General features: G+C 41.5%; 2 protein-coding genes across 2 annotated transcripts; one reads left to right on the top strand and one right to left on the bottom strand.

Moving 5' to 3' along the window:
* The first annotated feature begins 352 nt into the window (after positions 1-352).
* LOC118116484 (phospholipid phosphatase 2) lies at positions 353-16,030 on the top strand. The gene is made up of 6 exons (XM_035168199.2): positions 353-671; positions 12,089-12,240; positions 12,331-12,593; positions 13,333-13,390; positions 14,188-14,364; positions 14,873-16,030. The coding sequence occupies exons 1-6, from the start codon at positions 587-589 to the stop codon at positions 15,014-15,016; spliced, it is 879 nt and encodes a 292-aa protein (XP_035024090.2). The 5' UTR covers positions 353-586; the 3' UTR covers positions 15,017-16,030.
* Positions 16,031-17,794: 1,764 nt separating this feature from the next.
* On the bottom strand, positions 17,795-27,072 carry LOC118116485 (TLE family member 5). Its single transcript, XM_035168200.2, has 7 exons — positions 26,656-27,072; positions 23,505-23,602; positions 22,903-22,966; positions 22,502-22,546; positions 22,341-22,403; positions 22,153-22,227; positions 17,795-22,031 (listed from the first exon to the last, which is right to left on the bottom strand). Exons 1-7 carry the CDS (start codon positions 26,680-26,682, stop codon positions 21,792-21,794), a joined length of 612 nt encoding a protein of 203 aa, XP_035024091.1. The 5' UTR covers positions 26,683-27,072; the 3' UTR covers positions 17,795-21,791.
* Between the last annotated feature and the right edge of the window lie 183 nt (positions 27,073-27,255).

Below are 27,255 nucleotides of genomic sequence, written 5' to 3'. Positions count from 1 at the left end.
CTAAATCTGTTCAACACACTCACATTATGGGGACTCCACTTTCTTATAGGAACAAAAAGCCCCGTATAGAAAAAGTTAAATAAAGTCCGTAGGCTTAGATTATGCTTAGGTTCAGGTTAGGTTCATGCTATAGTTAAGGTGAGGGTTAGTAATTATAAAGTAAGTATCCAGCAAATGACTGTAAGGCATGGTCCTATGAAGTCATGGGGACATGTGTGTGTGTGTGTGTGTGTGTGTGTGTGTGTGTGTGTGTGTGTGTGTGTGTGTGGGTGTGTGGGTGTGGGTGTGGGGGAGAGAGAGGAGGGGTGTGTGGGGGAATCCTCCCACAGCCACCGCCCCCTCCGTGCGTAAAGAGGCCGGCCTCCACCCAGGACGCAGCTGCTGCTCACCTGAAGCGACGCAGCGCAGACAGACAGACAGACGCGCGGCCGACAGGTACTCACAGGAGCCGGAAGAACAAGGACTGGGTGGACTAGTCCTCATGGTGTCCCCCCCCCTGAGAGTCCCTCCAGCTGCTTCTTCCATTTCTTCACTGCGACACTTTCTGCTTTTAAACGCGCTTTTCTTTTATAATTAATGAAAGCGAATGGACGCTGTAGGAGGAACCATGAGCGAGCAAGGGAGGAAGAAGCTGATCCTGATCGTGGTGGATATTCTGTGCGTGACTGTGGGTGAGTTGTGTTCTACTGACAACATGGCTGATCCACAGCTCATCTCATGCGCGTCCATCAGGATATAGATTGAGATAAAAAACCCCAGTTTGTGTTGGGAAGTTTGCGCAGCGACGCGCGGGATTGCCCAACACTGACACTGATTTATAGATATATCACACACATGTTGCCTCATGGAGCTTTGTGCAAGAGCAGGAGAGGGTGCTAACTTCATGTTTGGATAACCATGATCAGCTTTCAAAACTTGCACAATACGCAGACAGTCATTTTATACTCAGAAGCACAACTGAACTCTGCAAGTCATCATTTGTCTCTATCTTGTTCAAATAGGCCAAACACAGTGTTGGAGCAATAACACTGCTGGATCCTTGTGTTTGTGAATTTTCCATAAAATCATTCAGGTTGAGGTACAACACAGCATCTTATCTCAGTATCAGGCTTTACAGAGTTGGTGATGCACACACAGTCTGATTTCCGGCTGCTCATTGGATTGAGTTGTGTTGGGTTGTGTGTTCTGCATCTCTACTTGTCTCTGATGATGAATTATTTCCAGTCTCTGTGAATGCTTCCATGCTTGTTTGCACATTTTTCCCTCCTGCACCTCGTGGCCCCCTTTTTTAAAAAAACCTGGGGTCAGGAGGAAGAGCAAAGATCATCCACCATGAATCTCTCTCTGTGACAGTAAAAATCCTGTTTTGTTGTGTGTGTGTGTGTGTGTGTGTGTGTGTGTGTGTGTGTGTGTGTGTGTGTGTGTGTGTGTGTGTGTGTGTGTGTGTGTGTGTGTGTGTGTGTGTGTGTGTGTGTGTGTCAGAGGGTGGGCTCTTTGGTGGTGCATGTTATATATGCGATGAGTACTATACAGGGAACAAACATGCTTGTTGCGACCTGCTCTCCTTTCTGAAGTTGACACCAAGTCATTAACAGAGCTGACATCTTCCAGCTTCTACTTTATGTCCCAGCCGCTCACAGCACGAGACTTGTGAAGAAAAAAAAAAAAGGGAGATTGACGGCAAAGTCGATTTCTTCTTTTAAGTTTCCCTGTAGATGTTTTTCTTAGGTGTGAAATATGAGGTCAAAAGTAGAACTTGCGGAATGCTTGTGAAGTGTGTGTTTGTGTGTCTTTCTATAGTTTGAGGGCCAATTTTGGTTCTCGCTGATTGATGTTCCGAGGGTATTTTGCCTGGTCCTCACAAGTGTGTGTGTGTGTGTGTGTGTGTGTGTGTGTGTGTGTGTGTGTGTGTGTGTGTGTGTGTGTGTGTGTGTGTGTGTGTGTGTGTGTGTGTGTGTGTGTGTGTGTGTGTGTGTGTGTGTGTGTGTGTGTGTGTGTGTGTGTGTGTGTGTGTGTGTGTGATAAGGTTTCGGTTAGGCTGTCCACAATCAATGGAAGTCAATACTAAGTCCTAACAAGTACAGCTGCGCAAACCTGTGTGTGTGTGTCCACTGATTTTGGTCACCCTTTTGGGACCTTCTCCAGGTCTGACCTTGTCAGGACCAGTGGACCTCATGGGGACCAAACCTCTGGTCCTAATGAGGCTAAACATCATTTCTGAGCTCCTGGTTAAAGTTAGGGGTAAGATGTAAACTGTGGTTAGGTTCAGGTTGGATATAATTTTGTCACATTTTGGTTGTAAAAGTCCTAACAATGATAGTTGTGCAAACCTGTGTGTGTTTCCAGTTGTGGACCCATCTGGTCACTGACAGGAATGATAATGACCGTTCTCCTGTTCACCTCCCTCCTCACTCCACATAAACTCAGGTGTGTGTGTGTGTGTGCAACTGACGAGGAGTCCACCATCTGCCCCCCCTCACTTTTCTTTAAAGCTTGTATAAACTCATTTCTTGCTTAACAACCCTGAAGGAAACGATAATGATTTCTTAAACGTGCTGACGAACTGATTCTATTTAAAAATGAGTCAAGTTGCAGACGGCAGAGTCGATGACATCCTGGGACTAAAGTAATGAAAGCAATCATGCAGAAAGAACATTAGAGTTAAGTCCAGTAAATCCCACTGTTGTGAAATCAAGTCAGGGATGTGGTGTCATTTTTCCTGCTGTGATTAATGACGAGTAGTTTACAAAGTATTCAGCTGACTAAGCGTGAAGTTCATCTCAGTCAGATGGGTGTGAAAGTCAGTCATACATGTTTTCAAAATTGAAAATATTTTTTATATAATTTGAAGTTTTGTGCCCTGACTCATGTTGTGTGAGTCAGTGCAGCTCAGAGGTAAAGTAGGTGGTGATTTTAGTTTTTTACACACTCTGTCTATAGATAGATTTTACTAGATGAAAACCCATCTGAATCGACAAACTTCAATAGTTTGAAACCAATACAAGTAAATAGAATTATGTAACGTTAGGATGTGATCTGTGCTCAACACTAACAGATACATTATAATGATGTAAATCTAATGATCAAACCACAGCCGCAAAGATCAGTTGAATAGTTCAGCAAAATTAAATGAATCTGCCACCGTTTTGTCAAGTGTTTGATAACAAATGTCAAATATTTGATGGTTTCAGCTTCTTAAAATCGTCCCATTTCACCTTTTTTTCCTGCCGTTCATAAACTGAGACTATTATTTAACTAATTAAGAAATCAAACTGCTATAGTCATTAAACATCATAAAGTCAACAATCACAGAAAATAAGACGTTTTCGACAAATCAAATATGAAATTTATTTTGTCCAATTATCAATCAAAGCATCAAATCTTCATGTCTGACAATCTCAAATTGTAACTTGATCAAGAAAAATGTAATAATTGAGGAGAGGTGGGGAGAAAGTAATAAGATAATAAAATCCCCAAAAGTTTACCTTGCGTTCTATCAGGCTATAGGAGCAGTAATCGCGTGTGTGTACTTGTACTTATGCCTTTTGTGAAGACAGTTTTAAGCATAGACCTACAAAATGAGGACATTTTGACCGGTCCTCACTTTTTCAATTGGCTTTTTGAGGGTTAAGACTTGGTTTTGAGATAGAATTAGGTTAGTCTTAGGGTTAGGCATTTAGTTTTGATGGTTAGGGTGGGGGGGCTAAGGAATTCATTACGCCAATAAGTTTCCTCACTAAGATAGATGTACAAACGTGTGTGTGAGTGTGTGTGTGATACGGTAGGAATGTGCTGAATGCTCAGATTGTAACAGATCTCTGAATCTGCTCAGTGTTTCATTTTTCCCTCTTCCTCTCTGCAGTCAAACCCCCATCCTGCCATTATTTGTTACCACTGCACAGTAGATACAACACAACTTCCTAGTGTGGTTTAGAAAACACACACACACACACACTGCTGCACATGCAGGTTTGACACAGACACCACGACAGCAGGACGTGTGTTCTCACACTCTCAGGCTAAGGCTACATTTTGCATATCAGTAAAATGACCACAATTTTAATAATAAAAGGGAACAGGCTGCTCTGTTCATCTTATAGTTTCACTTTTTCCTTGGTCCCTATCTTGTCCTTTTGACATGAAGTGTACCTGAACTCTGTCGAGAACATATAATAAATCTCGATGTTTTCAAAAGGCAAAAACAACTTGAAGGGTAAAAACTGGTCTTGTTTCCTTTTTAAAAGAATAGTTTTATGTTTTGGAAATACGCTAAGATGAAAAGATTGATGTGTCTCTGTTTTGTACCTTTGGACAGAACCAAGGCATAGACTATATAAATATCATAAACTGTATATAAAGATAGACGATAGGAAAGCTCCAGTAAAGTGAAGCCAAAACATCTTGATCGCCTCCTGGTGGCTGACTGCAGTGCATAACATTTTTCTGAAGTGTTCAGATGAAACATGATTGACAGCTGAGACTGGCTCGCTTAGAGTGTGTCTATCGATGGGACCTTAGCATAGTGGCTACACACCACGATCACTACTTCAAATACTCTGGCTCCAAATGACGTCACAAGTGCATGATGGCAGCATCCGTATCCCCTTTAGTCTGTAGCCTCGAGAACGAGGTGAATAAACCTATTTCCCAACATGTCAAACTATTTTGTTTATAAAAAAAAAACTTCTGTTTCCTGTTTGAGTTTAAATCCTCACGATGAAACTGTCTGAACTCAACTCTGAAATGTTCTCAGTCATAAAGTTTGGACATAAAGAGACACTGAAGAGCTGAAGTCCTCCTGGCTGCCTGTCAGAGAGACTGAGCCCAGCTATACACACACACACACACACACACACACACACACACACACACACACACACACACACACACACACACACACACACACACACACACACACACACACACACACTGGGATCATAGTTTAACCATCGCAGTTCTCTTACGACTCTGATGCCTCTGTTTGTTTGTGTTCTATTTATCGAATCCAGAGTCAAAAGGACATTTATGAAATTGCAGCTTCACACAAATAAGATTTACAGTTGAAGCTTTTGGTTTGTGGGATTCATTATCTGAACTCTTTCGATTCAGCAGTTATAATGTATCATATTATATTATATAACAATCAAACAACGTTGCAGTCACATCAGTCCAAGCTTCAGGCCTTTTTAAAGAATTTCCAAAAACAACTAGACCTATGTTGGATACTGTATTTTGTTGACTTGTGTACTTCCATTATCCAAAATGTCTCCAACAATGTTCAAACCCAGAGAAATCCCCGATTGTATTCAAGGTACAACTTTCAGGGCAAATGACGTAAGACGAAGGAAAAACACTGTGAGCCTGTCATTTCTGGGATCAAGATTATTCTTTTCCGTTTGCTGCGTAACATGAATAAAACTTTATTACATTACCTCATCTGTGATTTGTTCCTGAGTCGCATCTGGTAGATTTTCATTGGCAATGGCGGTGAAGACAACAACTCCCATGATCCCATGCTGCTTCACGACATCATCAAACTAGGTATTTTTGTTGTTATGATTGAGAGACCCCTAGAGACGGAAGCTGCATATTGTACATTTAAGCATGAAAAGCTATTTCGGTTTAAATACTTTTTTATTTTTATTTTTTATAATAAAAAAATGTTCGACACCAATATTAAGCATTTTAAAGCAACATTGTAGTTTAATGTATCACATGTTTGCCTCAGACAGGATGTTGGTGTTGATTTAGTTTTCTGTCAGTCAACTTATCTCAGCTTTACATACACAAATGTTCAGTGGCACAAAGTCAAGGTGAAGATCGTCAGTGAGGATCAGCTGCTCGTGTGCACGTCCACTCTCACTTCTCATTACAAGCTGATGATTTGACTGAAGAGTCACAGAAACTCTTCAGATGTGAAACAGAGACAGCTGTTGTTGTTTATCTCCGCAGCAACATTTCACTGAGGGGAAGCTGCTCCTTCAACTGTTTTATTGAGACGCGCGCGCACACACACACACACACACACACACAGTCTGCTTTTGCCAAGTGTTTGTCAAAGTCAAGTAGACAGTGTTGACTTGTGCTCCTTGACATTCCTGTGTGAAAATGAGATGTGTGTGTGTGTTTGTGAGAGAGTGATGGTTTCAGAGCGTGTTTTCAGCACTGTGGTGGTTGTTTGGAAGAGGAAGTTAAATTATTACAAATTATTTCAGTTTTCTGTGTCTTAGATTAAAAGTCAGCATCAGTTTTTCCCTCTCACTTTGCAGACGTCAGTAACAAAGACTGTTTATAAAGACTAACGATACCACATTTCCCAAAAGTGAAGCCAAAGTGTCTTCATCGCCCTCTGGTAGCTGGGTGCAGTATAGTTCAAGTGTGAGCGTCGTTAGCTGTCACCCTCAGTTAAAGATGACGTCCACTGTGGGACGCTGTGGCGGTTCGTCCCCAAACCAGAGGGTTGATGGTTTGAACCCGGCACCTCCCGTCTTCAAGTGGAAATGTCTTTGGGAACGATAATGAACTCCACATTGTGCTGACGGTGTATAACTGGTGTGATAGAAAAGGTGCTGCACAGAAGTGCTGTATTAATATGTGCAGGGATGAGTGAATCAAACTTGTAGTGTGAAGAGCTTTGAGTGGTTGATTAGACGGAACAATCAATACAATATCAATACAGTCCATTACAGAAACACGTACTGATCCTTATCAATACATAATCAGATTGCTGATTATTTTATTCTCAATGCTCGTCACCCTTCATCGTCCATGAGAGGGAATTAAGGAAAGAGGCTGAAGACAAATGCTCCACTATGAACTGTGAGACCGTGTTAAATTAGCTGTTTAATATGTAATAATCTTTGTTAGATACTTTATTCAAAGATGATTAACTAGTAAGGATATGTTGTTTATGTATTTGTAAAATCCCCAAAAAGTTTATACCGAACATGAAAATCTTCACAGACTAATGTTTCTGAGTTAAATAAACTTGGAATTTAGTTTATTGAACTTAAAATAACAATTCCACATCTAAAAGCATTTCATTTAAATCAACTTGAGTTTTCATTGTACATGACTTTTTTGAAGAAAAAAAAAAGGAAAGAATTCCTTATCACTCAGAGTCGTGCAGGACTTTCCCAGGAAAACCCCCCGGCCTCACAGGAAGTAAAGCACTTTCTTTGTAGATGAACCCTTCCAAATAAAAGATGAGCGATGATGGCTATTGTGCTGAAAACAAAAGCTGCGTCAACAAAATGCATAAAGACGTCACATGTGGCCTTAAACAGGCGATTTCTCTGTATCGCAGGATGGAACAAACGCAGCATTGAAAGGCTAATGTCTAAAATAAGATTCCAAAACAAACAAAAAGAAAAATCCTCAAGTTAAATATTGGCTTTATCTGAACACCTCAGTGTGATGTGGTGAACCAGTCACGGATCCCCGTCAGCCAACAAACTGCGAGGTCCCGCGGCCGACCCACAGACCTCACAGTCGTCTGCTGAGATTTGACGTGGGACAAATGTTCGTAAACAGAACTGTCGCCTGTACGAGGTTCTTCAGTGAACGTGTGGGAGTCACAGTGCGGCTCGGACTCTCGTCTTGAGAGCTGAAAAACAGGAACGCTTGCCGCTTCCCGATGGGTCACGGGTCAAGGGGAAGTTTTACTTGTGTCTGATCCCAGATTCCACCGTGTTTATTTTCTCAAAGAGAAATCAGGGCTGCGCTCTTTCCAGTGGAGATTGTGAAAGCGTAAAACAATACTTTCCCTTCTTCCTTCTTTTTTTTTTTATTATCTCTCCTGCGGACTGAAGGCAGAAACTCAGCAGAAACTCGTGTGTGTGTGTGTGTTTGTCTCTTTTATAAAGAGAGATTAGAGCAGCTTCTACATTGAGGGCAGATGCTAGAGTACAAGTTACTTGTAAAATGTCAGATTAGAATAAAAAATACCTTTATTACAAGCAAATATCCTCCAGTAAATGTTATTAATAGTAAAATAACTAATAGGAGTTGAAATATACCTGAGAAAAGTAAAAGTATTGATGGTGAAGAAGACAGAAAAGAATTATGGACGGATCTTGAGGCTGGAAGAAAACACAGGAAGGAAAATGTCACTGAGGAAGCAATAAAGAAAACGACAAAAATAAATAAAGTGAGAATATTCTATAATAATGAGGGGGAAACAAAGATGTTTTTTGAGAGTTCCTAACAGACTTTTACTACTTAAGTGGTAGTAAATTCACAACCTGCAAATCAACAAGGCACTGAGAGTCGTTAGCCCAAACTAAAATTGATTGTACAATGACCTCAGTTACGTTACAAGTTGACCTGAGCCACATGACCTCCACTCACCGGTTTACCGTGGGAGTGGAATCCATCTTTTTGTTTCACTCTCAGAAAGGAAGCGAATAAGCTAATTTCAAAACTGTTGATCTGTTGAATTTAGTAAATTACTTCCCACTGCTGCATCTCGGAACCCATTTTATGATCATAGCCATTTTCTTTTGATATTCAATCTCTTTTCAACCTCTGAAACAGTTTTGGTTTTGGGCCATCGTGATGCGGACGTGTCAGCCGACTACCGGCGACGTGTTTCAGGAGCTTGTGTTTTCTGCGAAGGAGAGGAGCTCCCCTTACTGTGAACTTTGGGCTTTCTAACTTTGCAGAACTTTTACAAACATTCAAAACCTACATAACACACTAGAATGCTGCGGCTGAGACATCACACACAAGCGCATTAATGTAAAACACGAATGCAAAAACCACACATCAGAAATACAACCACAACGGAAGTGTCGCTCACTTCCCCTGTGGTTGTTTTTCTTTGTGTGGCTCTTTTAGTTTAGCATTCGTGTTTTCCGTGAATGCGCTTGTGTGTGACGTCTCTGCCATTGTTTCTGAGGAAAGGAAAAACTAAAAAAAGCTTAATATGTGTATAAAAAGGAGAAAGGACCAGTTATTGAATTGGGGAATGAAGCCGGTGTGTGACACAGCCTGTGGTCGGGGAGGGGGCAGCCCCACCAGGACAGACCTATAAAAACATACCAGGTCTTCTGGAATAATAGAGCAGATAAAAACAGCCCGTCCTGCTCAGATAATAGGAACTCACTGTGGGGGTGGAGGGGCATCGACTTCGCTGGGCCTGTGTGTGTGTGTGTGTGTGTGTGTGTGTGTGTGTGTGTGTGTGTGTGTGTGTGTGTGTGTGTGTGTGTGTGTGTGTGTGTGTGTGTGTGTGTGTGTGTGTGTGTGTGTGTGTGTGTGTGTGTGTGTGTGTGTGTGTGTGTGTGTGTGGGCGACTGTCTAACTCTGTCCACTCCACCCTGGCAGCGTGGAGCCTCCAGAGACCTGTGGAACAAGCAGGCTCTTATCTCGGTGTTATCCCTGCACCCTGCAGAGTAAACAATGGCCACAGTTCAAAGTGGAGCTGTGAGCACGCTCGACCTGCTGGTATAATGAACTCTGAGAGGGAGGGGCCTCCTGTTCTAAAGAAAATAAACTGCTCGTCATCAACGATCATTAGTGGCACTTGTTCCGAGATGGTGACAAATATCACATCCGGTGTTTGGAGGCTATTCAAATTGTCCTCGGGGCATCTTGCTGCATTCTTCTCATGTTAATCACAGAACATATCTATGTTGACATGAGCAGGTCATATTCTCTAGAGCTGCTCTCAGTCCAGAACCACCTAAAACTAAAAACCTAAATAATAAAATGAATGATTAAAAAATGTAACAAACTCTCCAGTATTTGCTGCAAGGTTTTTGAATTACATTCAGCAAATTAGGCGGCAGTTTGCCTTTAACTTTGCATGTAACCAGAGAGCAACACACCAGGAAGTACACACATCAATATAATATTCTATACGACCAGATAAGGTCAAATGAGTTAAGTTTTCATCCCTGTCTGTTAGCTTGTTTATATGTCAGCAGCATTATGTGTGAACTAGTATATTGATCTCTCCAAAATACGGGTTGAAGGATGGAACATGGGCCAAGAAAGAACTGCAGGATTTTTGTGGAGATCCGGATCATGTTTTTGACATTTTCAGAATAATCATAGATCTTGATATTTTATTTGAATGTACATTTAGGGGACTGATATCTATGAGTTTGTGAAATTTGGTGCAGTTTGATTGAATCTAAGGTGAGTTACATGAAGTCTGAACTCTACTGAGGTGACGTTAAAATTTGTTTAATGTACTTTATGGTTTTTTATGTAGCAGGAAGTGGAGAAGAGGAAATGCTGGGTATAAATGGTCACACCTGCTCCTGACAGACTGCCACTGTGTGTGTGTGTGTCAGACTGAATTCCCACTCTTCGCCACATGCACGCATGACATCACGGGGGAATTACCGTCACTAAATTACCTGTCCGGGACGTGTCCTTGTGCGGTTTCATTCAGTCAGAGTGACGGTCACACACTCTGGAGGAAGGAAGCAATCTGTTATTGTTGAGCCGCTCTTATGGCATCACCCAGTAAATATACGGCGCCTGCTTACGAAAACAAACTCCGTCCATCGCTCGCTCTTATTGGCTCCAGCAGCTTCTGCGAATTGCAGTGAAAACAGGAAAACTATTTAAAGGTTGTAGTGTAGAAAGTTCCTGACATCACTCTTGTCGATTGGACTATTGTCCTGCTCAGATTTAAGAGACGGGTTTATGTGCGTGTGTGTGTGTGTGTGTGTGTCTGTCTGTGTGTACTTAGAGAAACTGTTAAAACCCAATGTTTGGTGTCTGTCTTCACACACATACCAAATATTTCTCACTGCACGGACAATAAATATGAGTTTTAAAACCTTCTGTAGGATTTACAGCACTGTGTGTGTGTGTGTGTGTGTGTGTGTGTGTGTGTGTGTGTGTGTGTGTGTGTGTGTGTGTGTGTGTGTGTGTGTGTGTGTGTGTGTGTGTGTGTGTGTGTGTGTGTGTGTGTGTGTGTGTGTGTGTGTGTGTGTGTGTGTGTGTGTGTGTGTCCTGGTTCAATCCTCGGCTCCCAGGCTCTTCACTGTGCAAAAGGTGCCCCCGTGTCAAAGGTCATGGTTATCCTGTCCTGCCTGTTTCCATGGTGACGCGCGGTTCCTGCCGTGCAGAGGTGACGCCGCTGCCACTGAGCTCGACTGATGACAAATTCATTTACTTGGCAGAGTGGAGCCTCCTGCCCAAAGCCAACAGATTAGTCCGTCGCTGTGTTCTTAGCTGTTTCCTGAGCTGCACCTCATTGTGCTGAAGTTCATGTTTGACTTGTCGGCGCGGAACTGAAGGGTCTCGGCTGCTCTCGGGATGGGCCCCCGGCCAGGAGCATTTCACAGGACTTTAGGGGGGCACCGGGCGAAAGGGACCTGGGGGCCCGAACCCAAGAAAAACATGATACCAAACCACATTGTTCCCCAAACTCAGATCGGATGTCGTTGTATTTCGCATACACAAAACATTTTTTTTCAAACAAACCTATAACATTACAAAGTTTCTATCAGAAAATTTGTGTCATGGGGCCTCGTTAGGGGCTTTCTGATCATGGTGTCGATCAAGTCTCCTGTACATAACCAATCAAAGGGCTTCTGACAAAATGATCCTTTCTGTGGACTAATCAGCTGTTCTTGGGGGGGCCCCCTCTCAGCTCAGGGCCCCACGCTTTGCCTATGCTGTTGCAGCGCCCCTTGTGGACAGCACAAAACAATACATTGTGGTTCCCAGAGGCGACAGTCAAATCCCTGTCTTCACTTCTCATCATCACTTTAAACAAACATTAGGGGCCTTTTCTTTTTTTTGGAGGGTCTCTGAAAAAACCTTGAGTTGTCCATGAGGTCAAAAACAACCCGACTAACAGCTGAAGCCTTAAAGGAATCTCTGCAGCTGGTTAACATCTGTGTTAATGAGCCTGCCATACGCACATCAAGGTGCACATCTGCATGGAGTCCAGGGAATGTCATTACAGGGGAAGGCATCGCTCTTAAAAACAAACATCACTGAGGTCTAAAGTTTGCCACAGAGCTCCTTAACACTGCTGGGGGAATGTTTTGTGGCCTGATGAAACTAAGGTTGAACTGTTTTGGGAAGAAAACGGCTGCGTAAAAGTCATCTCTTCTCTCTGCAGCCGCTCTGCCCTCGGCCATCCTGACGCTGACGTTCAGCCCGTACCAGAGAGGAATCTACTGCGATGACGAGAGCATCAGCCGTCCGTACCGCAGAGACACCATTTCCCACGGGGCCATGGCTGCAGTCACCATCTCCTGCTCCATCATCATCGTGAGTCCATGAAGATGTGGTCACACCCAAAGAAAAGCAAAACCATCAAAGCCACATTTCACCTCAAACTTCTCTGTATTTCCCTCTCAGATCACCACGGGAGAGGCGTACCTGGTGCACACCAAACGGCTCCACTCCAACTCCCAGTTCAACCAGTACCTGTCCGCTCTCTACAAGGTGGTGGGCACCTTTCTGTTCGGAGGAGCCGTCAGCCAATCCCTGACCGACCTGGCCAAGTTCACCGTCGGCCGTCCCCGTCCAAACTTCCTGGCCGTGTGCGCCCCGGTCAGCTGTAACGGATACATGACGCACATCAACTGCACGGGGAACCCCCGCAACGTGACTGAATCCAGGTGCTTCACTCAAACACTCCACCACCACCATAGTTGAAGTTGTAGTGTGGGAGTAGATCTTGTCAGGTCATGAATTTTTACCTCTCGGATCAATTTTCTGAAATGACTTGACTGTACACGCTAAACGAAATGAACAGGTTTGGAAAAATGAATAAATAACGTAATTTCTGTCGCAGACCAACAGTCGATAATGACAGCATTTATTCACATTTAGGAACAACTCAAGACTTACTAATTGTTAATTATTAAATATGTTATTATCAATGTGGCTGAGTTTGGATCAGAAACATCCAACTCATACAGATTTATAAATATTGGCAGTTGACATATTTGGTTAAGATCTACTTGATTTTTTCATTATTTCTTGAGAAATTGACATAAATTTAAAAAATGCCAAATTGTGGCAATGTTAAAGGAACGGGGGGGGGATCAACTCCCCTTATCGAATCCACTCCAAAAGTTGATGGGTTCTTCTTTGGTCCTTACCCCAGCCTTCCACCAAGTTTCAAGAAAATCAGTTTAGTAGTTTTTGCGTAATCCTGCCAGCAATAGAAACACAACTGTGGTGGAGGTAAAAATCGTATTGATGCAGTTAAAATCATCATGTATTGGTATTAATGAAACTGCAGGTGGGTAATAAACTTCAGACTGATTCCTCCTCTTCTTCACTTCGTCATAATATTGATTTAAAAACATGTGAGTGTTAATTCTCTTCTCTGTTTCCATTGGTCTCCCTCAGGTTATCGTTCTACTCCGGCCACTCGTCCTTCGGGATCTACTGCATGCTCTTTCTGTCGGTGAGTGATGCCGTCATTGCCGTGAGACATTTGTTGGCTGTGAAACGTGTGTTTACCAAAAACACCCACAAGTGACTCCGAACAGGGGAAGGTGGTCATCGCGGACACGTGGCTCCGCTTCTAAAAACATCATTGTTGTAAAGCAACACACGGCACAATGGACGGAAGATGACAGAGTGGACGGTTTTAATCCTGCAATACTCTGCATATGTCTGCCGGAACACTGCAGATTCTCAAATTCTCACTTTGCATAGTTCGACACTAAAAGCACCAATGACAAGGTCGGAGATAAGAACTCATCAGATAAGGATATTTGCTAGATAACAGTTTTACATCTTTGTTTGTTTTGTTAAGTTTTTAAGCCAACGGCAGAGATTTAAGATTCATTTAAACTTTTAATATTTCAATAAATCCAACTTTGGTCATTTTTTATATGGCTTAAATCCTTTCCAGTTAGAAAGTATTTAGTTTGAATTTAAGGGTGTTAATTCATTAGATAAGTTTGGGGTCAGGATTTGGTCGTTCTTTCATTTTAGATGCATAAATGTAAAAACAAACCTTGTCGATTTTGTTCAATTATAATTTCCCGTGAAAATCAGACCTATCGTCTATATAGTGTATATAAGTTACAAATACAGAGGTTTTAAAATGGTGTGTGTGTGTGTGTGTGTGTGTGTGTGTGTGTGTGTGTGTGTGTGTGTGTGTGTGTGTGTGTGTGTGTGTGTGTGTGTGTGTGTGTGTGTGTGTGTGTGTGTGTGTGTGTGTGTGTGTGTGTGTGTGTGTGTGTGTGCGCGCAGCTCTATCTCCATGCCCGGATGCAGGGGAAGTGGACGCGACTGGTTCGACCGACCATCCAGTTCTTCCTGGTGGCGTTTGCTCTGTACGTGGGATACACGCGTGTTTCGGACCACAAACATCACTGGAGCGACGTGCTGGTGGGGCTGCTGCAGGGGGCGCTCATCGCTGTGCTCACTGTGAGTGTGACCTTGTGTTTTCTGTCATTTGTATAAAAAAGCTATGAGGAAAATGGCCGTAAGAAACCCCACACTTAAAAAAGTTAAAACACATGGGTTTATTAATAAGAACGCAACCAATCTAAACGATGATGTCACTATTCAATAGCCAATTAACTTTTACTTCATTATCATAACCTAAAGCAAAAAAATTTGAGGCTGTGATTTGCAGTTCAACATGTTCGACAACACTGTAACTAAAGCATCAAATATTCTCACAGAGCTGAAATCAGACCTGACAATAACAATTTTTAATAATAGGTTTATTTCATAACTGCAATGCTCTTGGTTTGATTTTGGCGAGAAGCCTGACCTCAAGGTACAAATATTTGTATAAATCCATCTAAAAAAAGAAAAGGTTACGTTTGACAAAGATAGTGTTCATTACAGTACTGATGTGTTTATACTGTGTTGTTTTTACTTCACCATCATCTCTGAAGTTGACTTTTTATCATATTTCTTCACTCAGGTTCATTACGTCTCCGACTTCTTCAAGCAGCGACTTCCTCCCTGCACGCCGCCAGACACGACGGAGATCGAACACCTGGAGCGGAAGCCGAGCCCGCAGCCTCGCGACTCGCAGAACCACAACAACTACTCTGGTCCTGTATGAGCACGTGACTGAACTCTCACTGACCTGGGCCGACGTGCCCCAACAGCGGTCACCAAAAGTCGTGCGTTTTGAAAAAGAAAATAACCACAACACACTGCAGTAACCACTAACTGGATATTCAGACCAGACCTTCTCCACTCCGGAACCTCCCAACACTTTCAGATTTCTATAACCTGTCGGAATAGAAGCTCCATCGCCTGCATGTCTGTCAGTTTGGGTGTGTGATCAGTCAAGACTGATTTATGGTGTTTTTGTGTAGATGTGAAGCGTGTTTGGTTTGTAAGCGTGCAATGATCATATATATATATATATACATAAATGTTTTTAGGATTTTTTTTACAGAAAATAAAGTTTCAGGTTTGTTGGGTGAGAATTTACGCCGTGAGTCTTGATGATAAATGGAGCAAAGACTACAAGATTTCAAAAGAAATGCCAACAAATCCATTTTTTCTGATGTGAAACCTTGGAGACTGAATGTTTTCTACTTTGTTACTTTATTTTACTTACACTGGAGCGAGTTTGTATCCACCTGTCCCTCCCTCGTGTCTTTATCTTTTAGAAGGTGTGCATGTGATAATGATGGACTGATCCAGCCATCACTTACACACACACACACACAGTGTACAGTGTAGTGCTGACATGCTTTTATTTGTGTGTAGAACTCGTCTAATGAACTGTAGCTTTTAAGAATGATATTATTACCACTACTTTACAGAGGAGTCACCGTGAAACTTTGTTCTGGATGTTTTTCTTCTTTTAAAGAAACAAAATGTTATTAAATGATTTGAAAACAACAACCGAGGACAAATGGAGAAGTTACTGGAGCGTATTCATCCCATAAACTCACTCTTTTGTCTGCTTTTACTTTCGGATACAAACTAAAAACACCTTCACGGACCATTCCTCTATATCACGTGTAACCTATTGTGAACCTGCACATAATGTAATCGTATCTTTACTTCACCCTGATGTTTTTTATGTGTAGCTTCTCCATAAACATAAGCCAGAACATCATCTGTGTGTGCTTATTTCAATCGTACGGGAAAGAAGGGAAATGTTAATGAGTGATTTGTGGTGATGGTGCTTGAGAGTGAAAGTAACTTTTCACCGAGGTGTTCTCTCACTGTGGTCGGTGAAAACGATGCACAACAGAAACGCGGTGGCGTGTCATTTCACGTCTGGACCTGCATGTTGGATTCCTCAGCAGGAGAGGAATGGAGCTGTTGAGCCACATCAGGCTGGTTTACAAAAAAAAATAAAAAGCTGCACATTCTCATTTCCTTTTTCTTCGGCACAGGAATAATCCTCTATGGGGGGGATTTGTAATTCACAATGATGCCAAGACCTGCTTTTTAAACCTAAATCGTAAAAATATTTAGTTGCTTTGCTCAATGGCTATGATGTCATGCAGATAGTTTTTGTTTCATTCATCCAAGTTCAGCCACCCCCTCTTATCGACTGAGTGGAACAAATTGCTCACATCAATGACGAATCTGATGTCAATGACAGATTCTGCCTTTTTCCAGGATAAGTTTCCAGTTTTTCTGGATAACTCTGCCAAGTCCGTATATTCATTGCAAAATATCAGTGTCAGTGAATGTGTCAGCCAAGAGGCAACAAGACATTACAGGACAAAAATGCTCAGTACATCTCACATTAGTTATTAGTAAACATGTTGGTCTCAGCTTTAAGGATTCTTATCTGCAGAAGGAATCAGATTTTGGCAACACTCAAATAACGATTATTTTGGAATTGATCTCAAATAGTCGACTTTCTAAACTGAAAAGAAAGAAATATTTAACTGGCAACACGAATGAATTAAGTTATTTCAAATCAAAGTATGCAACTGTGTTAACTTAGTAATTTGTTTTAAGTTGGCACAACAATATTTTTTCAGTGATACCAAATACTTTCTTGCGGACGATAACTGTCCAAGTGTCAGTGATTAACCAGAATAACAAAGATAAGGCAATAAAACAATATCAATAACTATCACAATATCCTTTTCTTCAACAGCAGTAAAACAAAGGTTATATAAGAATTGAAATGCTTATCGTGCAAGCACAGTGAGAAGGTGAAACACACAATTCATCTGCCTCAGGAGCAGAAGTCACTCTAATAAAGTGACATTTTGTTGTGAGAATCAGTGTCCTGCCCTGAACAGAGACCCTGAGAAGACGGGGCTCAGTTTTAATGTTTGCAAACCTTCAACAATGTTTTTAATTATTTTTTTTGCAATTTGCTTGATTCCATGATTTAATGCAGCTTTAATTTTTTTTTGCAATGAGCTACAATCAACACTGACGTACTCTTTCTATGAATTGGATGTTGTGAACAGTACACACACACAAAGCATTGACACGGACGTCAGGTGTCGGGCCACCTGATGAATTTAAGAAAAATATTCTTTAGCTAGTAGCTGAGTGTTGCTGGTCAGGTTGTGTGCAGTCTGTCTCTAAAGCTTTAGGATGAGATGGAAACTCAAACTGAACTCTGGAGGTCATGGTTGTGTGGTGACTCATCCACAGAGCTGTTACCAATCTGAAGGGAATTCTTTGTCATTTTTTTTTATTACACTGACGCCTGTAATCAAATTCACTCCTCAAAACACACGTCCAAGTCGACCGAACCTCAAACCACACATCACTTCACGAAGCTGCGGAGGAGTCGACTCTCACCCTGAGCGTTTTGATCAGACGCTACATTTCCTGACTCGTCGCCTTTCTGTCCTTCAAACTGCTTCAGTGTTGCTCCCACATGCAAAGACAAACGGACCACTCGCAATCACATCTTTTATTTGTAAGGCACCAGAGAAGCTTCCTTACTGCTAAAAGGTTGATTCATTCTCATTAAGAGTACACGGTTGCTTGTTTACATTTTTTTTTTTTTTGCCCCAGATATTTTTCTTAAAATGAGACTGTGTTCATAAACACATTAAACTGGATTTTCTTTGCACCGAAAAAGGAATAAAACATTTACAAACCTAGAAAACAATGTTAAGTGTTACTGCCTACTGAGAGAATGGGAGAGAAAAAACAGGAAAAACGACATGGTATACAACATTGTGCCTCTCTTACTGTAGGCTTGTAATGCACACATACAACACTTAAGTCTTCCATGATACACACGTTAAAAAGCAGCTTTGAAACATACAAAAATGCTTTAAAAAATATGTATATTGATATATTCATATGTATACAAATTGGCCCTTCACAGCAAAAACAAACACACATACCATTCATATGTCTGAGTTTTGCCAAAGGAGGTTTTTCTACAGAGACTTGACGTCAGCATAAAGAGCGCAAAAGACAAACTGATGTGTTCTCCGCACTCGATATATTAAAGTCGAAAATCTCCAGGGAAGGGAAACCCTGCAGCTCCCCAACACTAGCACAGACAGGAAGGAGGAAAACAAACGAGCACCAAGCCACAACTTAAGTGCTTTTCAAATTAAAATACAGAGAGAGAGAGAGAGAGAGAGAGAGAGAGAGAGAGAGAGAGAGAGAGAGAGAGAGAGAGAGAGAGAGAGAGAGAGAGAGAGAGAGAGAGAGAGAGAGAGAGAGAGAGAGAGAGAGAGAGAGATTCAAGCGCAGATCCTGGACGTGCTCAGACATTAAAAGGTGGGGTGTCAAAGCTCTGGCAAGCGCTCACATTACAGGGGGTGACAGCGGCTCGGCCCGACGGTCAGAACGTGAAGAGAAGAGGAGAAGAGCGGTCACGATGATGTGAACTCATCACACCGACTCTCTGCGGATGTTCAGAGGCTTGTGAGCGTCTTCACACTAATGAGAGCACTGCTGCCCCCTGTTGTCCCATTTCCATACTAAAGACCAACAGCATTCAGTGTGCGCTATATTCCAACCTTTAAACCGTTTTACAGTCAGTACACAAGAAATCAGTACAAGTTTTATATTCAGGATAAAAAAAACTTTAGAAAACCACTGAAAACTCCCAACTTAAATTCCTAAAATAATATCGGTTCTCCTCCATTTACTTTGTGCATTGCATTATGAGATGAAAGTGTCAATCAGCAGTACACAAATCAAGTGTTTCAGCATGACCAGCTGCATTCTTCACTTTGTCACACTTCCTGCGTGAAATCACGAAAAACCCAACACCTACTTTGACTAATGGTCGGATATGCTGAACCATTTCTCCTCAAAGACGTGTATAATGTTGTATTTACCTTTGCATACATATCAAGTGACAGATTTAGTTATGTCTCTCCTCACCGTGGAACATCTGCTCAAAGTGAAATTTGTTTTGTTTACGCGCGAGAGAGAAAAAAATATCTTAGTAGTCTTTAATTAAACAGTGGAAACAAATTGTGGACGATGATAATTATCTATGCCGAGGAGGTTACTGTATGTTTTCATCAGCGTTTGTTTGTTGGTTTGCAGGATTATGGAAAAGACTACTGAACTGAATTCCAATGCATTTTCTGGAGATGTAGGGAATGAACCAATTATACTTAAACTTCACTTTAACAAGGCGGGATAGGTTGTTAGCCTTGGTGAAGGTATCCCCATCCTTCAAGGGGCCTGGGCCTGAGAAGACGAAACCCATTTTGCTGCGAATGCAGATTAAACTAAATTTTATGACAAATAAATGTTTTACCTATGAAACCACCTCCTTCCTTCTTTGTTATGTCGACTGTAGGAACTACAGGATTGAGGTTATCGCTCCGAGTGCTGTTCTAGTTAAACCAGATATCACCGTACAAAAGTAAAAATGATCTGGATAAGAAACGCTGATCTATTATCATTACCTGCATTGATTTCTTGTATATGGACCATAAGAAGAGTATACTATCAAGATAAGAAGATTGTGTTTAAACTCTAGAACTGGTATTTATTTAGCGTTGGAGTTGGGACAAAGAATTTGTTTGAAAATCTACTGCTTGTTTTTTTGTGATCGTAAGGGAACAAGAATTTGGTCACCAGCACAAATTGTGGTTGTAATAACTTAGTTTTTTCTGAGCCTACGCACGTTTGCTGTTGCTTTCAGAGCTTTAGCCACTCACTCAGGACACATTCTTAATCAAAATAATGAAACAAACTAAAGAAAAGAGGAGGATACCCCCTTATAGTCACACACAAGGTAGGAAAAGACAGGTGCTTGACACAGTCTCAGTATAAACTGAGGTGAACTTACAGAAATACAGTCAACACTCGTCTGTTGGTTTCCACCGTCTGGTTCTGAAGTTTAGATCCCGTTCAAGTTTGATTTAAAAGCAGACAAGCAAAAGGGAGAAAGGGCTGACTGACGCAGAGGGGGGGGTGAGGGAAATACAAAAGGTGCTTTAAAAAAAAAAAAAATTTAAATTAAACATGTTTTCTTCTTTCCAATCACATTCACTCCAACACACACAGACAACTCTAGACTAATCATAGCCTGTCTTTAACTTCACGAAAACAACATGTCAAAATAAAGTCAATTCTTTCAGAGTGTAAATTCTTGTCATTTACAGACGAGTCATGGTCCATTAAATGTAGCGCGTGTAGCAGCAGCAGCAGCAGCTCGGCCTATTAAACAAATGAACTACCATTTGTACAAACTATAGGGTTTTTTAATGGAATAAAATCCCATTTCTCTGGGACTGAGGTACACAGCTAAAGGTAATGCATCCAGTGGTTGGTATGAAAATAATGGGTTAGGATTTTTGAAGGGTTTGAAAGCACAGGATAAGTGAAATGTCCCTTTAAAAACATCCCATTTAACATCATCGGCTAAGATTTAATTTGGCTCCGATGCACAATGTCTGTGTAATCCGACTGTTTATAAAGATGGACGACAAGACAGCTCCCCCTGGTGGATGTAGGACATGGACTAAACTAAAAAGTCAAAGTACACGCCAAATTGAATTTTCTTCAAGATGGTTTCTGTCACTTTAGGTAGTTCTTATCACACTTTTGTATGTCCAAGTGCTCATTTTTCCAGTGGGGGTTTAAAAAAACAGGGTGAAAGATCATGACTGACAGATGATACTGACTTGCAATTGGACGAGTGTGTTTATCGGCGGAAACACAATAGCACAGCTCCATACCAGGATCACTACTGCACAGACTCCAAATTACGTTAAAAGTGCAAAATGGTGGCACCTATATCCGGGATATTTCATCCTTAATTTTTGTGCAATGGGAGCAAGAGGAGACGTGTCGTCCATGTTTATTTACAGTCTACGGTCCAGACATTTTTGGAGAAAGGTGATATTGAGCTTTTGTACGTCATGCAATGAGGAAAAAGGAGTTACAGGGAGCTGAGATGTTAAAACTCCTTACAGTGACTGGCAGACAGGAGCCAGTAAGACACAATCTGAGGGACTTAAAGAAAAAAAATAAACATTGAATACAGATCTGATAACAACAAGAAGAAAAATAAACCTGTGAGAGGCAGATCCATGTGTGGGAGACTGCTGTTAGCTTTCAGCCGCAGCGCTTTCTCCAGATGGGAAAACATTTATCTCGGTTAAGCCTAACAACAGTGGCTTACACAAAAGAAAAAGCATTTATTCTAAGTCTAGAAGCCTGAACTGAGTCTATTACCACTAAAGAAGAACTCACGCTCTCAACCATTCAGCAGTTTCAATCTCTAACACATCCAAAAGCTTCAACGCCGTCTTTTCTGCTCGTCATCATCCCTGCGGTTTCATCAACACTCAAGACAGGCAGCCAGACTTACATCAATCTCCATTTACAGTTACAGTTTCACCTTTCTTTTCTCAACACCTCACAACACCCCTCCTCCCTCTCCAAACCTCCTCACTGTGTCGACACTAGTCTGACTTATCCCCGTCGTCTCCTCTGGGTGCTCTCTCTGCCGCTTCCCTGGCTTTGTCCTCCTTCACCACCTGAGCCTGGCCGTGGGAGTAGTTGGCCAGGATGGACGAGAGGGAGAGCAGGCCAGAGCTGGAGGAGACGGCGGGCAGGGAGGGAGGGGTGAGGCCCAGGGGGAGCGGGGTCACAGGCAGGGCCAGGCCCTGGAGCTGGGGCAGGTGTTGCACCTGGAGCTGATGCTGAAAACACACAAAAGATACGAAAAGGTCAGTTATTACATTTTAAGCTGTGTTGAAGTTCATGTCTGAAAGCGGCCTTAGAAACACGCATACACGTAAAGTAAGCAAAATAAAAGCTCACCCGTATGATAGAGTTCATCTCAGGAGGTGTGACCTGCTTTGCTCGCTCTATGGCGCCCATCACCTGCTGCTGATGCTGAAACATAGAACCAACATGGTCATATATGCCCTGATACTAAAGGAATAAGTAGGTGGGCAGAATTGTTGACTCTTATTGTGACACATTTGTGAAGATGTCCGTGTCCTTACCTCCTGTGACAGGTAAGGCAGCACCTGAGCACAGATTCCGTTCAGTCTCTTCACTATTTCAGCCTGCAAAGGAAAAATTCATGTGAGAAAATAGATTTGACCTGATATCTACAAAAGCTGAGATCATAGAAGAAAAATATGTAACAGGGGAGGATAATTACCTGTTTGTGCATTTCAATGTTCAACCCGTAAGACATTTCATAGTACTACAATAAACAGAGGGAGAAAGAGACAAACGTTATAAAAGAAAGAGAAATAACTTCAGACAGAAGAGAATATGTATATTTCAGTTTTGAGTCATTATATGTACAATGATGATGAAATATCAAGATCAGGGCAGTATAGTTAGTAAATTAAGCGCATGTTTCCACAAAACCAAATAAGACATTTTCTTATAGCACTTTCAAACACGGCGAAAGCAGGAAAAATGTCACTGGAAATAGGAAACTAAAAACATCAGTGGAAAACACATCTCAAAATATTGTGGGATACATTTCATGATGGTCAGATTCATCTGCTAAAAAAGCCACATCACACTGAACAGGTACGATCCCAGACTTACCATGATATAATGACGCTGCATCTCAGACTTTTCAGAGGCCAGTTTATCACACTCCAACTTCAAACTGTTAACAGAGAATAAGCAGATGCATTAGACAACAGCTAGAATGAAGATATCCAAGTGAAAATGTCATCAGCTGGATTCTAGAAGATGAATGATTTTTAAACTGTTAACCTATATCCTGTATTTAACAACCCACAATACAGACACACAAGAGACTTGGTACAAATTTAATACATCCACATTTTATTGCTGATCTTTTAATTCTAAATGATAAACTGACTGTATTTATAATTGCGCTTGGAAAGTCGCATTCACCCAGTCGTAAGCAAATTCACATAGCACTTTTGGGGTTCAGTGTCTTGTTCAAGGACACATCGTCAAGCAGACTGGAGGAGGCCGGGATCGAACCGCCAACCACATGTATAGTGGACAATCCGCTCTATCTCCTGAGCCACCGCCTCAATGCATCAGAAGTCTAGTTAAGTATAGACGAGACTTCAAGTTCTCCGTCGAGTGTAAGACTTGTGGAAACTAAAATGGAGCTCAAATCCTCACTTCCTATAACAATGGTGTGTGTGTGTGCGTGTGTCTCTGCATGCCTGTGGTATTGTGCTTGCAGGAACTGGAACTCATCCTTGATGCGGTCACAGGAGTCAGAAGTGGTGAACTTGAGAGGTTGACCGGACTGAGAGGACGCCTGAGGAAACAAAAAACAACAACATGAGCAGTTTGCGTTTACTCACGAGGATCCCAGCAGACAAATAAAAAATGTAATCTCGCCATCTTAATTTATTACAACTTGTGCTGGACCACAACTCACATGGGTCATCTGATACTACAGTTTAATTACACAGCCTTTCTGCTTTACTAAACCATAACCTGTGCAACAAGAAAGGAATCAGAGAATGTGTTTGGGTTTGTTTAGAAACAGCAGTTGGACTTCTGGGATTAACCCTTTGAGAGGACAGTTAAAATGAGGGTCAGCCTGAACTCAGCCTGTAAATTGAGATAAAGGAGAAAACGGTATGTTTGACTTGTGTGGTTCAAACCGGAAAGAACGGTCACCTCGCAATTATCCAAAAAAGCAGAGATACCTTTAACAGCTTTGACAAACTGATATGCAACAATCCTCTCAAAGAAAAACATAATAAAAATCACTGGGCCGAGTCTTGATTGAGGAAATGTGTTTACAGAAGGCGAGATTAAAGTGTGTCCATGCCGAACATATGCGAGAGGCTGGTTATGTATAGACAACAGTTACAACATCAGTCCAGAGCTGTAATCCAGCGTTTATCCTGTGCCCTAAACCCTCATTACTCTCTAAATAAACGGCACGAGGGCAAGAGGTTTCCAGTGGGATTATGGGACTAAACAGAAATGATGGAGTCAGTCGGTTACACAGAGGTCGAATCTCTGCAGCCAAAAACGCACACTGCAGTGATTTGCTTTTGAAATGTAAAAGAAATACTGGAACTACTTGGCTCGCTGATTAGTTGAGAGAGAATAAATTGTGAGAATCGATAAACAAGTGTTTTTGTCAGGAAAAGATTCTTAACTGCTGGGCTACAGAAAAGGCATATTTCTAAATTTTTAATCAGTTAATCAAGGGTTATAATTAGAAGAAAAAACATGAGCCACCATCATTTTAGGTCTTTTATCAAAGAAAAAACAAGTTATCCGAAGATGTCATCAGGGTTTATGGGGATTTCTTTTGTTTAAATTCTAAATTCTCTGCAATTATTTAAACTAAACAATTAATCATAATATTTAAGGCTGCAACTAACTAATATGTTCTTCTATTATCAATTCATTTGCCCATTAGTTTCTTTATTTAATTGATTCATTGTTAAGTACTGCAAAATATATCCACCCCAAGGTCACAGCTACAAAAACAATAAAAACTAAAGATATTCAGTTAACTGTGATCTTAAAAAGAGAAAAATCACAAACTATTAATATTTTAGGGACTGAAAACAGCTGTTCTAATTATTTATCTGCTTGAGAAACTAAAGTATTAATCAATAATCAAACTGCTGATGAGCAGTAAATGGTTTCAACTCGTGCCGTGTTTAGAGGAAACTCGTTTACAGGAAAAGATCAAACCCTTAGAAAGTGGAACCGCCGACACATGTTGAAACTAAGGCAGAAGAAAACAGTGTGTATGTAAATTCTTACTTCACACTTCACATGTAACCTTTTGTGACAACACTGTAGTAAACGTTTGTTGTGGTACTTCTGTTAATGGTATGTGTTGTTTTGTGTACACTTGTGGTTTTCTTCTCAGTGAAGTGTTTTTCTAAGTTGGTTTATGAATTATCAAACAAGGCTGCAACCAAAGATTATTTTCTTTATCGATTAGTCTACTAGTTGTTTCTTTCATTTATTATCTGATCAATATAATGTCAGAAAAGTGTGAGTAGTTCTCAGGACAAAGTCTTAGCGTGCAGGTTGAACACAACTGCACTATTTTGCCAAAGATATTCAGCTAATTTTACACAGACAGCGATGAAAACCAGATGTATTCACATTTGGTATTCTTGTTTGAAAAACTTTATCTCAAGTGATAAGTGGTTCTTTGTTTCTATTACTTTTCAAGATCTGAAAAAATATGATGATTAATTGATCAACAGCAAATAAATTGATGACTATTTAATTTCTCCAAATACAGAGATTTACTTTCTTTTCTATGTTTAATAACATTGTAAACTGAGTATTTTTATGTTTTGGTTTGTTGCTTAAAACAAAGGAGATATATAAAGATGTTTCCTTTGACTTTGTAAATCTATTATAAGCTATTCTGTGAAATTTGACATAGAAATCAGTTTTGGAACTAATTGGCAGATTAGTCAATAAAGAAAACAATTGTTAGATGCGACCTTAATAGTTTCAGCTTCATTTTTTTCTTGTTCAAACCAAGTATTAACACGGATTAACATGTACACTGTGGTAACATGATGCAGCATTGTTTGCAGTGGTGATTCATTTGAGGCCCATGTGTAATTTCACACCTCTTTCCTGCCTGAGCTAACGTCTGTGAGGCTTTTCTCCACTGACTGCTGAACACTCAATGTAACTCATCTGATATTAGTTGCTGAAGATTTCTCCTACAGTTAAAATAAAACATAATGTATTATTTAGTAATTAAGCCACGAAGAGCAGCTACTTTTCTAACTTTGCTTCCTAGTTTCTCAGATCTAATTAATGGCTGACAGATGCTAATTGAAATTCTGCCCTATGTTTGCATTAATATTTGTATTTAATGATTTCAAACATAAGGACTTTTTATTTTAATCGAGTGTCCAAACTGTTTAATGGAAGTTAGCCGTTTCCCGTGTATTTGCACTGTCGCCTCACAAATCATTTGTGCTTAGTGATGGTTTAAAAAAACCCAGTGAATTAAAACAATCAGATCCGATTAAAACAGTCTCACAGATTTAACTTCCACTCGCTGTTCGGAGGGACGCTAGCTAACGCCGAGGCGCACACACACAGGCAAGTTAGCCGAGAAACCTAGCTAGCTAGCTGTGTTTTCATGTGTCTAAGCTAGCTGCTCTGCTGTGTCGTAACCGCACCGCCGTGGCGAGGCGACGCAGACGGGAGGTCTGGTTATTGTGAGCCGGGCTGACAGTGACCGACCTGCGGCCAGCGCGGTGCTAGTGTCAGCTGTCGGGCTGCTAGCTAGCGTTAGCTCAGCCCGCCGCGTCGGCTGCTCCGGTTTCCAACCAGGACAAGTTCAACTCGTCAACTTACCGAGTGCCTCGATTGAGGAAACATCATGTCAGCAGTGTGCGTCGCCTCGTCTCCTTCGCTCGGATCGACACCACCAGGCTAGCCGGCTAAGCTAACAGGTCCCCAGATAATACTAGACGATCGGAGACGCCGTTCGCACTTTGTACCCAGTCATCGTTTACAATAACGTTAGCTAACGTCAAAGCAGCGGGGGCCGAGCGCCTTCTTCTTCGGGTCTCAACGCTGCCAAGCACCGCGGCCTGCGAGGATGAAGACGAGGCTGGAGAGGCGAATAAGAAAGCAGCTCCTCAAAGGGACGTCAGGGTTTTTTTAAGAATAGCGTTAACGTTACGTCTCCCGGGGGAAACACTGGATGTTGACACACGAGCCTCCGACTTTCCTCTGCTGCGGGGAGAAGAGCAGCTTCATCCGGAAAGCAAACCGAGCGACGGAGCAGTGGGCGCCCCCCTGCGACACAGCGCGGAACTGACCCCCGCTGATGAGTTGAGGGGGAATAAATTCTAAGGTTCAAAACTACTGCTGAGCTCCAGATACACATACTTCACGGTTTTCTAACATTTTCCATACTTAACAATTACTTGAGTCAAGAAAAAATTAAGT

The sequence above is a fragment of the Hippoglossus stenolepis genome, chromosome 10 (assembly GCF_022539355.2).
Source record: "Hippoglossus stenolepis isolate QCI-W04-F060 chromosome 10, HSTE1.2, whole genome shotgun sequence".
In the NCBI taxonomy this organism is placed as follows: Eukaryota; Metazoa; Chordata; class Actinopteri; order Pleuronectiformes; family Pleuronectidae; genus Hippoglossus; species Hippoglossus stenolepis.
The sequence above is the reverse complement of the archived record's forward strand: the minus strand, read 5'-3'. Positions and strand labels throughout refer to the sequence as shown.